General features: G+C 46.7%; 3 protein-coding genes across 4 annotated transcripts; all 3 read left to right on the top strand.

Annotated features, from left to right (window-relative positions):
- The first annotated feature begins 3,771 nt into the window (after positions 1 to 3,771).
- NCU08648 (nuclease PA3) lies at positions 3,772 to 5,478 on the top strand. The gene is made up of 2 exons (XM_956856.3): positions 3,772 to 4,527; positions 4,600 to 5,478. Exons 1-2 carry the CDS (start codon positions 4,186 to 4,188, stop codon positions 5,176 to 5,178), a joined length of 921 nt encoding a protein of 306 aa, XP_961949.1. The 5' UTR covers positions 3,772 to 4,185; the 3' UTR covers positions 5,179 to 5,478.
- A 666-nt stretch (positions 5,479 to 6,144) lies between these two features.
- Positions 6,145 to 7,120, top strand: NCU08649 (hypothetical protein; the record flags this gene model as incomplete). The annotated part of the gene is made up of 2 exons (XM_956857.2): positions 6,145 to 6,896; positions 6,971 to 7,120. The coding sequence occupies one exon, from the start codon at positions 6,145 to 6,147 to the stop codon at positions 6,883 to 6,885; it is 741 nt and encodes a 246-aa protein (XP_961950.1). The 3' UTR covers positions 6,886 to 6,896; positions 6,971 to 7,120.
- Positions 7,121 to 7,824: 704 nt separating this feature from the next.
- Positions 7,825 to 11,274, top strand: NCU08650. Of its 2 annotated transcripts, none has more exons than XM_011396010.1 (2): positions 7,825 to 8,387; positions 8,579 to 11,274. In XM_011396010.1, the coding sequence occupies exons 1-2, from the start codon at positions 8,185 to 8,187 to the stop codon at positions 11,052 to 11,054; spliced, it is 2,679 nt and encodes an 892-aa protein (XP_011394312.1). In that variant the 5' UTR covers positions 7,825 to 8,184; the 3' UTR covers positions 11,055 to 11,274. The 2 variants fall into 2 exon arrangements, with proteins under 2 accessions (XP_011394312.1, XP_011394313.1); XM_011396011.1 differs by having other exon boundaries at positions 7,825 to 8,232; positions 8,579 to 11,273.
- The last annotated feature ends 30 nt before the right edge of the window (positions 11,275 to 11,304 follow it).

The following is an 11,304-nucleotide window of genomic DNA, read 5'->3' as shown; positions in this document are numbered from 1 at the left end:
AAATTGTTAGCTTTAATACGAAATTAAAATAACTATTGCTATTAATTAATATTAGGGTTCTACTTATAAAATTAGGGGTAACTAAAGATAATTTTTATAACCGGGGATTTAATTATAGTAAAAGTAATTCGCTTTATCCGTTTAATATTATAGGAGTTATATATTTTAATAAAATAGGTAATTATATTATATATAAGAATAAATTGAAGGGAGAAATTAATAAGACGATAGGGTACTAGATTAATTTTTACGTCCGATAAAAATAGATACCTATTAATTAAATTTAACTCTGTATCCGAATTTATTAACCCTCGTATACTTTACTAATTTCTATAAATCCTTATTAATAACCTTATTTCTAAGTATATTTATAATCTACTTACATTATTCTAAGTAATTACAGCCGCTACTCTAGCCGCAATTAGTTTAATATTCGCTCCGTACAACGGAATACTTATAGGAATAGGGTAATTCCGTACTAAATAACCAATTTAATTATAATTATAATAGGTTTAATTCGGGTATACCGCTATAAAATAACCTATTATACTATATTTATAGTAGGTATTTAATAGTTTTAGCTAGGTATACTAGCTATACGTATAGCCTTTCTAACGATAAAGGGAATAAATAAAATTAGGATTTATTTAGAAAATAGTAAGGGGGCGATAGGGAAAATCGGAGGGGTTATTACTATAGGACAATTAAGAAGGAATATTCGAAGAGGAAGTAGGAGGGTACGAAAATGAAAAAGACGACGGAATATACTTTAAAAATATTTAGTTTTAGTAATATAATATAGATAATTCGATATTCTCTAAACCTTCTAACTATTCTACGTACGTTACTACTTTATTTATTGTATTAATATTAGCTATTAAAAGGATACTTTATTTAAAAAGGGAATACAATTAATTAATTTAAATAATAATCCGAATATATTCTAGTTAATTATATAATAAATTAAATTCTTCGGTATAATAGCGGTTATAGAAGTTATAAACGGTTTCTAAAGCGCTTTACTATATATATTTAAATTTATTAAAAGTAGATTATTTAATAGTTTAGGTATTACTATTATATTCGGTTTCTAAGAAAATACGGAGGTCGTTCTACGTAGGCACATTATAAATAATATTATACCTAAACTTACTATAAAAAACTAATATATATTTAATTTATATATTTTTAGAATTACCTTCAATATAATTAATAGCGAACGAGAGGGAAGTACGGGGGTACTCTTAGAAATATATATCGACGTTATAGAAGTAATTCTATAATTATAAGAAGTTTTTGCTAGTAAATTTGGTAATATTGTATTTAGAACGGTATTTAATATGGACTAGCGTAGCTACAGTTAGTAAAGGAGTAACTATAGTAATAGCCGCTAACGAAGGGGTAATAAGGGGAATTATAGTAGAAATACGAATTTAATTATAGAAGAAGTAATCCTAATAATAGAACCCGGTAGGGATAGGGGAGTAGTTTCCTACAGAATTTTATTTAGCGAGGCCTACGAAAGCGAATTATTTTTACTAAAATATATACGAAGGGAAATAATTAAGGAGGAGTTTGATTACGGCGAACCGAGACTCGAATAATTATTATTTACATACGAATTTATTAGTTTCCGAGATTTAGGGGTACGAACGGAGAGCCCGGGGCAGTGTAGGGGGGTAATCTTTATTATTATCTTCTTCGACGGACTCTACAGTAAATTAATATTATTATAATAAAAGTGGAGGAGGTTAAATTATTTTAATTATAATAATTATAAGGGTAGTAATACGAGAAGGACGAGGAATAACTTTAGTAGTATAAGAAATAAATTAGTTGCTATATATATATATTTTAATAGTACCGGTTTAATTCCTAGAGGAAGAGCTATTAATTTATTAGGAACGTAAGTAAAGGGTAGGTTGAGGTAACTATAATTGTAGCTATACGTAGGGGACGGTAAGTTAGGGGTTAATTTAAAAATATATTAATAGCTACTAATTATAATGAACTACGTTTTATTAAGCCTTTTTTATATTTATACAAACTCTATTTATCCGCTAACGAGTATTATAGAGCTTTATACTAGTTTAGCGCCTCGGCGCGGTGCCGGATTATCCTTCCTGCGAGCCCGACCCGATATAGGCGTTATTATTAGTAATCCTACGCGTCGGTTAATAAAGGGGAGTAGCAGCCGCTGAGGTGCTTCTGTGTACGAGCTCTTAGCCTCCTGACAGTTATATAATAGTTTTTAAAAAGACGGATTTAATAGTGAAATTGCTTTTTAAATATCTTTTATTTTGGTAAAGATATAGTTAAAAGAAATAAAATTCAAAATTTAGTTTTTCGACTATATGACGGCCAAAAGTGGAGATAATTAAAAACAGATTTGAAATTCGGATTCAGTATATTCGAAAGTACTTAGAAAAGTATTTAATCTACTCTAATACAAAGATATAAAGGAAAATGAGTAAAAAGAATATTTTTTCCAAATTTACTTTTTTAAAAATTTTAAATTTTATAAAAAAATAAAGACTGGAGAGTATAATATGGTAAAGGTTATAGGCTTTTATATACAAATTAATACGCTAATTCCGAATATAAAGTCCGTTTTTTCGTAACTTTCTTTTTTATTATAATATAATTTAAAAACCAAATTTTAACTTTTATTTCTTTTAATTATTTCTCTTTCAAAATAAAAGATATTTAAAAATAGATTTCATTATTAGATCCGTCTTTTTAAATACTATTATATAACCTCTACTTTATTTTTACGATTTTTACTATTTTTGGATATTTTCGCCTATAGCTCTACGAGTCTTTATTGTATTCGAAAACGGACTTCAAATTCGGATTCCTCGTTGAAAGAGCTATCAAAACATATATGGTGCACCTAGGCGGCCGTCCGCGCTGTGGAATTATACGCGTTTAAAGTCGAAAAATCGAGGGCTTCTACCAACTCCTGAAAAAATACCTCAGATGATGGGGGTCCGAAATGCCTGATGCCAAGAAATGCCAAGATAGGGTCTGGCGTTTGGCGGTGGGAACGGCAGAGTGAAGTTCGCCTTATCTGTAGTTCTGTACGATTATCAGCAGTTGTTACTTGGCGCTATCCACCTAGCAGCCTGGGACTCAAACGTGTTTGAAGGAGTCGAGAGTATTATTTGTAAGACGGCGAGCGTGAACATGACGGCTAGGTACCGTTCCTGCTGTGCTGTAGTAGTTATGGGGTTTGGAATTTCCGACTCTTGTATTCGTGTTTCCGAGCTGTTGGGGGTTTCCGAGATAACAACCCCAAGCTTCATGCGGGACAAGGTCTTGTGTGACCGGCACAGAAATTTATTACACCCTGGTAAAGTTTGCCGCAGGACGTCCGGGGCCAAGGGAATAGCTTCAGAAGGCCATAATAAGTCAGTGTTCAACGATAGCATACTGCAGCTCGATATTATAGATACGTATTGACTTTCAACCCAGCCAACGAGCCACTTGTATTCGTCCCACGGATCCTAGGACATGATTGATGACGGTGATGGATTGTGAAGAGGTCAAATAGTACTGCGAAAGTCGGAGCAGATAGCCACGATAGCGTCGAAAGACACTACAAGGGTGATGTTAGTGCACCTGCCAATCAAGGATAGAGTAACCAGCACGTGGGCATCGGGTACAGTACTCACAATGCCTACAGGTAGCCAGTGTCCATCCTCTAGTGTACCTACCTAGGTGCCTCTTCTCGTCCGGCCTTCTGTCCTTTGCATCTTCAAGGCTACCTAGGTATATCACCTTACAAGTACTGTACCTGTTAGAACTGTATGCATCACCACCTTTGTCGCGTCGAGCAGCATGTGCCGTGCTCGCGGTCCACCTGGAACATCGGGACCTGAAATGATCGGCGCCGATTGCAAGCCTTCTTTGCAGCTGCCTTTTTGGGGATCCGACATCCGAGTTATTGACGTCCATCAACCCCACAACCCGCAAACCCTAGTGCTATCATGGACACAACTCCGACTAGCTTGCCACCAAGCCACCGCATCGGCAGATATCGATGGCTCGCTTCTACAATACGTGTGTAGAAGGACTGACTTTAAAAATGGTAGCCGGCGCCATGAACCAGCAATTGCTGGCTTTCCTGCTGCTCACGGTTTCCGAGTCTCTTCTTGTTCCTCAGCAGCCTGAACGCCCATCACCATGAAGACCTCTGTTGTCCTCCCCGTCGTCCTCCTCCAGGCCGCCACCGTCAGCGCCTGGGGCAAGCTCGGCCATGCTACCGTCGCGTCTGTTGCTCAGCAGTATCTTACCCCCAACACCGTGAAGCAGGTCCAGACCATCTTGGGCGACAACTCGACCAGTTATATGGGCAACATTGCGTCGTGGGCTGACTCTTTCCGCTATGAGTCGGCGGCCAATGCGTGGTCCGCCGGTCTTCATTTCGTGAACGGCCATGACGGCCCTCCCCCGGAGAGCTGCCACCTTGTCCTCCCGGAGGACTGCCCTCCTGAGGGCTGTGTCGTTTCCGCTATCGGGAACTACGTTAGTTGACCTCAAACTGTGCCATGGTGTAGGAGTGAAGGGCAAATTGACTAACCAGGGCATGTTTTGTAGACCGAGCGTGTGCAGATGAAGAACATCACCGCCGACCAAAAGGCGCAGGCTCTCAAATTCATCGTCCACTTCTTGGGTGATATCGCCCAGCCTCTGCACACCGAAGGCTTCGGCGAGGGAGCCAACAACATCACCGTCACCTTCCAAGGCTACAAGACCAACTTGCACGCCGCCTGGGACACCTCGATCCCCAACGCTATGCTCGGCATCTCCCCTCCGACCAGCGCCGCCAACATCACCAGCGCCGACTTTTTGGGGTGGGCCAACAACCTCGCCGCCAAGATCAACCAGGGCCAGTACCGCAAGGACGTCCGCAGGTGGTTGCGTTACCACTCGGTCGCCACCAGGAAGGCTTCCGAGCGCGCGGCTGCCGCTTGGGCTCAGGACGGAAACGAGGAGGTCTGCCACTACGTCATGAAGGTTCCTGGCAACCAGCTGAACGGTACTGAGATTGGAGGTGATTACTACAAGGGCGCTACGGAGGTTGTTGAGCGCAGCATTATCAAGGGCGGAATTAGACTGGCGGGCTGGTTGAACTTGATCTTTGACAACCGCACCGGCTTCGAGTTCTGGCACTAAATTGGTGCGAGACTTTGTAGCTGTGTGAAAGTCGGTACTAGTCCATTGCTGTTACAAGAGCGACTGATGGGCTGCAATGTATAAATTGTGTGATACCCCTAGAGGCTTTTTCGTTTCCCAGTTGTGACATGGAACTTGAACTGTGCTTGGAAAACGGCCTTCCTCTTCATGTCGTATCCCAAGATGACAGTGGTCGTCCTTCATCAAATTTGCTTGATAGGTTGGTCACTTGGCAACTCTGCGTTTCGATGGAACGATCACTGGAAGTTAATAACACACGAAGCAGCCAATGACTGATCGATGTATAGCGCTTGATGCTCGACTCGCTAACGGTTCATAGGTGTGACTAGTTAAAGGGTTTGTGGACCTGACGAGTATCGCAGTGAACTTATTGGTGAAGAAGACTCGATACATTCCTTGGCCATATGGCCGACTGTGACACCCAGCTTCAGACCTGCGGGTCTGAGGGTGGTGTTGGCAGTTGCGAGACATTGGAGGGCAGTCAAAGAAGATAGAGCAAGAGTACATGATGTTGTGAAGGGCGTCGGTAAGCAGGTTGTGAGTCTTACTGTTTAAGACATGTGCAGAGGCTGGAACGTGTGTATGCGGGCTTGATAGCGTCGTTTCAGACCAATGTTCTAGAAGTAAGGAGAGAAGGCATTGGAATTGAGTGTCAATGCCACAGAGAACTTGGGTTTCGTTCCAATGCCTACACAGTAGGTGCTCGCATTAGTACCGCGGAACGGAATGTGGGGAGTAAAGAGACACTAGATGGCAGGAGGGAGGTCAGCATTCCAACTACAACTCCCAGCCACGATATTTGCAACCTCCGCGCAATCGCACACGTCACTGACAGCTTTCGAATGGATCGCCAGCCATTTATAAGATGTATGCCCATGATCGGGCGAGGTGAGGTGTAGAGGTCAGCGGATTACCAAAGCACAGCCAACAAGTCTCTTCACCACCATGAATCTGACGCATTTTCTCCCTTGGAGCCTCTTACTTCTCGTTTACTCAGTTCTCTCAGCCCCTTCACGCACTTGCCATGAGAGAAGCATCAATCACCAAGACAGATGTGAGGACAATGCCCTCTTGCAACTGCTCGAGCCAGTCGACAAACCCGACACAAACCGGAAGCTAGCCGAGTCCTTTTGCTCGTCTTACTTCGCAGGTCCAGCAGTTGTGCGACCCGTTCAAATTCCCCAAGCCACATCTCGAGTCACTACAATGGCTCCCCCACCAGCAGTCTCGCCAAATCCGATAGTCAAACCTCCAAAGGTGCGCCTTGGAGGCCACCATGTGTATGAAGGAGATAACGACGACAGCGATGACAGCGAACCGGATATGACCACAATAACAGTCACCACAACCGTCACGGGAACGGTTACTAGGACCATTATTCCGACCACGACGGTGGCCAATACCCTGGCGAAGTCCATGAATGATAACGATGGGACGCCGGCAACGATGACAGCCAGAGCCAGCGGAGCTCTTTCTCGACGACGAAGGGTGGTAGCAAGAGCGCCGCCCGTGATGGAACACTGTCCTCAAGCGTGGCGGGGCCGACCGGAAGATCAGATACGGAGGGCATGTGCATGTCTCGTTGGGCAAGGAAAGGGAACAATTGTACTTTCGAGGGCTGAGGGGTCCACCGTGGTCATGACGGCGCCGGCTCCGTCTCCCGATGTTTCGTCATTTGCCGGATGAGTTGATTTCAGGTATGTGGTCCGATCAAGGCAATTCGTTTTATGATAACGAGATCATCACTGACTCCTCCGTTCATCATGGCCAGATTTGCAGAGGGGCGTTTTGAGTAGCTTTCGGCTGGCTGAGGGATGCTTCGAACGGCAACGAGTACCTCTTCAGGGAGAACAAATGTCTCGGTAAGGCTCGAGAGTTGGGGTTGAAGGTGAATCGTCACTTGATGATTGAAACGATCAACGGTTTATGGCAGTTGCGTCCAGAGAATTGAATGTGAAGTCAAGATGGTGTATACTACATGTAGGTGGTATGTAATGGGACTGAATACGAGATCAGTCGAACTGACAATTGAAGATGTTGAAGTAAGAGAATGGAAATTCGGTCCGGTAAAGTGGAAGTGAGAAGAGGGGAATAAAGAACTGAAGGGAAAGAGCCCCATATTTTGATTCCAAGCTCCATGACCTAAGAGCGCTCGTGACAGAAAAGCTGGCACTTTTCGGGCACTTGTACATGGGCGACCAACCGAATTGTCGTAAGAGTACCTGCATATTCTTTTCACACGTCTCCATGTAGGCAGCTATTGTATAGAGGAACCTCCAAACGACTTTCTGCGATATGCTTTCGAATTATTATAATCACCATCCAAGTTTATAAAAGCTTTTCCTAACCGAAGCGAGCCGTAGGTATCGGGTGTACTGTCATCAAGAGGAACTGAAGGTGCCAGCTTTTTTGTCCTCGGCGTCCATGCTGGGCCGGAGGTATTCTAGTCTACACTTAGAGGTAGGTAGGTAGCTTATCTGGGGTCCGATAAGAGAACCTGCTTGGCGCCGCCTGGGGTCCAGCTTCCAGCGCTGCTGTGCCTTCCCCAATCCATGGTGCGGTAATACCCCTAAGCAGCCCTACAAGCCCCCCACTTGGCAAACCACAGGCGCATGCACTAGGTATAACAGTTTGGTTTGACGTCAAACGCAACTGCCGCGGGAGGGAAACGGAAATCAAGTCGAATTCGAGAATCGAGACCAAACCGAACCTCGAACAACAACACTGACCGGCCACCAGCCTACTCTCTCGATGACGACCGCCGATTACGCTGAACAACACACCCGGACTCGCGTCGCCGTCTGACGTCGCTCTCCATTGTTCCCATCCTCAAGTCTCGGTGCCCCCCCGACCGGACCTCCATTTGAGACTATCGCGACCTCGCCCCCCTCCCACGGTCATCGCATCGCCCACGGCACCACAACCACAACCACAATCACAACCTCCCCACACTTAGTCGTAAATACCGGCCAATTGATCGGTAAGATGGCCAAAAAGAAAAAGTCTACCTCCGTCGAGGACAACGCCAGTGAGGTACAGTCGCCTGCTGTCCCCGCGACCCAAGATCCCTCAAGTCGAAGTGGAAGTGGAAGTGGAAGTGGAAGAGGAAGCAACAAGACGGCAAAGACCAAGGCCCAGCCACAACAGCAACCGCCTCCGGTGCCGGCACTCATCATCTGTCGGAATAAGTGCGCCGTTCCCCTCCGCGACCCATAGCACTGCCATTTGGCCAAAGGAAGAGCCATCTTTGCCCGTCCTTGATCTTCTTCAAGTCCATGTCTTGCGCTCTTGACCTCCTTCCTTTGTCCTTCTCCACAATGCGCCCAGCCAGTAAACTACTTGAACCTTAGACTGATCTTCTGTCCTTGATATTCACCAGGCATTGGCGCTATATCTCGTCCTTTCACGGCCCATGGCTTCAGCTCCCTCCTGAGATCCTCGAGACTCTGGCCAACTTGAACTACAATACCCCACGGCCGCGGCCCATCGATCCGTCCGTCTTCTTTGATCTTGTCAAGATCCGCCGCCTCGTCGACGATGCTACGAATTTGGCTGTACGTGCCGCCAGTGGTGTCGCAACGGTCTCCCAGCACAGCATGTCCGGTGGCCACCATCATGCGCTGGGACTGTTTGGACCTGGAGGGCAAACGAAGCTCAGTCGAGAAAGAAAACACCGAATGAGGGAACAGGCGACCCAGAAGCTTTCCAAAGCATATCACCTAGATGAAATAGCGTCGAGTGTGGCTACAATGCAAAGCGCTTCTCCCCTCGAGGAGGTGGCCTCGCTTGTACTCCAGCGCACCCCCCAGGATGCCGACGCCAAATACGTACACTTCTTCCACGAGAAAATTCCGAGTAGGCAGCTGGCCCAGTGCACCAACCTGGATGCCTTGAGTGAAATCATATCAGAGAAATCCACCCAGGGAGAGCCTCTTAGGACACGCGCCACCGTGAGGACTTTCAAGGAGGACTTTGAGGGCGCCATTGCCGATCTGACAGAAGCCCTCAGGATACATCGGGTTTACCGGTTACCACAAAATGCTCCAAAGCACCACAATCATCCTCAAGCCCGACCTGGCGGACGGAAACAGGAGGATGTGGTGCTCAAGGAGGAGGAGCAGCCTAATAGCTTGGAAATTCAGCTATTGTTCCAACGCGCTGGTGTCTACCTGACCATTGCCTGTCAGCACGTCCAAGCTGCCTTCCCCTCTAAACCTGCCGAAACCAAATCTGCTTCAGGAAAAGCTGCGAATGGTGATATATATGAAGAAGGCATTAAGAATGGCTCAGAAGCGACAACACAGACCATACCCGTGTTAACAACTGCCGAGCAAGAGGCCGAGAAAAAGATGATGGAGGCGAGGAAGCTCGTCCGTCACAACGCCAAGCGTGCGCTGAAAGACTACATGAACTATCTGTCGCACTTTGAGTACTCGCCTGACCTACCCATTGAGATTGCCGAAGACTTTGCCCGGAAAGTCAACTACGCCGCTAATGGGGTTCGTGTCCCTCGGTCATTCTCTCATGCTTCCCGTCCTGACTCTCCCGTGACCGGTGAACCTGGCGAGAGCCAACCTACTCACCGCATTTATGCTCTCTCGGACCTTTTTGCGGCGTCTCCTCCGGCTGACCTGCCTCCATATCCTAGCACGGAGCTTACACCAGTACGTACGCAGCAACAACAGCCCACATTCGCTACCTTCCAGACAACAACGGAGACTCTCACTTATCATCCTCTCATGAACGATGCATTACACGCTCTTCTCCTGTGTCACTGTCTTATCCAGACCTCAGCCAAGGAGCTCCTTCGACACGCTTACATGGTAGCACGACTGGCGCGCCTTGCCGATGGTTACCCAATTTTCCAAGCTAGTCGCTCACCAGCCCGCGCCGACTGGACCGAGGTTCTCCGAACGTCCGGCAACCTCATCCAGCTAGCCGGGACATGGGAGGACCTCTGCGCACCAGCACCTCTCCCACTTTTCCAGCCTTCAGGCCCTGGCGGTGGCGGATCAGTACCAATTGCGTTGCCAGGCCCCATCAGACAAAACAAAACCCTTCTGCCACCTCTGACCGGGAGTCCGGCAGAAGCAGGAGCCATCGTGCGTTCAACCTCCAACAACGGCAGCACCGGCGGCGCCGAGGCCGACAAGCATCGCAAGGAACGTATCCAACACCAAGCCATCATCGACGCCCTAGGCGATGATCGAATCAAAGACGAAGCATCTTTTCGCATGGCGGTCAAAGCCCGTCAACTGCGTGCAGAAAACGATTACAGGCTTGATAACGCCGTGGCAGCCATGGACGCCAAGCTCATCGGGCGTGACTTCGAGTCTCTTGCTTTGGATGCACCGCCGTCGCCAAAAGATACCACTACCGCAACCAACGGATCCAAACCTACGTCACATCCCACCAACGGCTCAACCTCAACTTCGACAGCACTACTAACCCGCACCACCTCGAGTATCGCTAATGGCACGACGGCGGCAAACACAAACGGAGTCACCAAACCCCTTAACAGTAACAACAACAATAACACAGTCAACGGCAGCGGAATAGTTCAAGCCCAAACCCAACCCGCACAGACACAAAACATGCGCCGCTGGTCCGTCGACGACGGCAAGGAGTATCCCATCTCCACGGACCGCGCCTCGGCCATCGCGCGCTGGGTGTTGGAGGCACCGCCTAATGCTGGGCTGAGTACAAGTGCGGGAGGGGATGGAGCGGCTCGAAGGAAGAAGAAGAAAGTGGTTTCGAAGAATAGAGCTGCTGGCCCTGGGTTTGCCGTTGGGCTTGGGCTTGGGACTGGAGTTGGGGTTGTAGCCTCTGGGGAGGGTTGTATGGCTGATACGTAGGTAGTATGGTAGTTCATGCTCAGAAACCAGAGGCATGATTGGTTTTTCTCTATTTCTTCTGGTGGACCAAGTGAGTAGGTATACTCCTGGAGGTACATGCCTATATCGAACAATGGGAGAGTAGTAGCTCTTCTATTGGGTGGCATTGGTTATATGGGATGTAGTAATGTGTAGAGCTAGGTAGCGAACATGTAGCAGCGCACTATACTGCATTTTCTAAGCTATTTCTTTGTTTTGGGGGGGTAGGGTA

The sequence above is a fragment of the Neurospora crassa genome, linkage group IV (genome assembly GCF_000182925.2).
Source record: "Neurospora crassa OR74A linkage group IV, whole genome shotgun sequence".
Classification (NCBI taxonomy): domain Eukaryota; kingdom Fungi; phylum Ascomycota; class Sordariomycetes; order Sordariales; family Sordariaceae; genus Neurospora; species Neurospora crassa.
Note: the sequence above shows the minus strand (reverse complement) of the source record. Positions and strands in the feature narration are given on the sequence as shown.

What these genes read in the sequence shown, in the direction of transcription:
- NCU08648 (XM_956856.3), top strand. Translation starts at nt 4,186, where the DNA reads ATGAAGACCTCTGTTGTCCTCCCCGTCGTCCTCCTCCAGGCCGCCACC. An exon ending in TTTCCGCTATCGGGAACTAC is followed by an intron (nt 4,528 to 4,599) that starts GTTAGTTGACCT and finishes CATGTTTTGTAG; the next exon opens with ACCGAGCGTGTGCAGATGAA.
- NCU08650 (XM_011396010.1), top strand. Translation starts at nt 8,185, where the DNA reads ATGGCCAAAAAGAAAAAGTCTACCTCCGTCGAGGACAACGCCAGTGAG. An exon ending in CTCATCATCTGTCGGAATAA is followed by an intron (nt 8,388 to 8,578) that starts GTGCGCCGTTCC and finishes GATATTCACCAG; the next exon opens with GCATTGGCGCTATATCTCGT.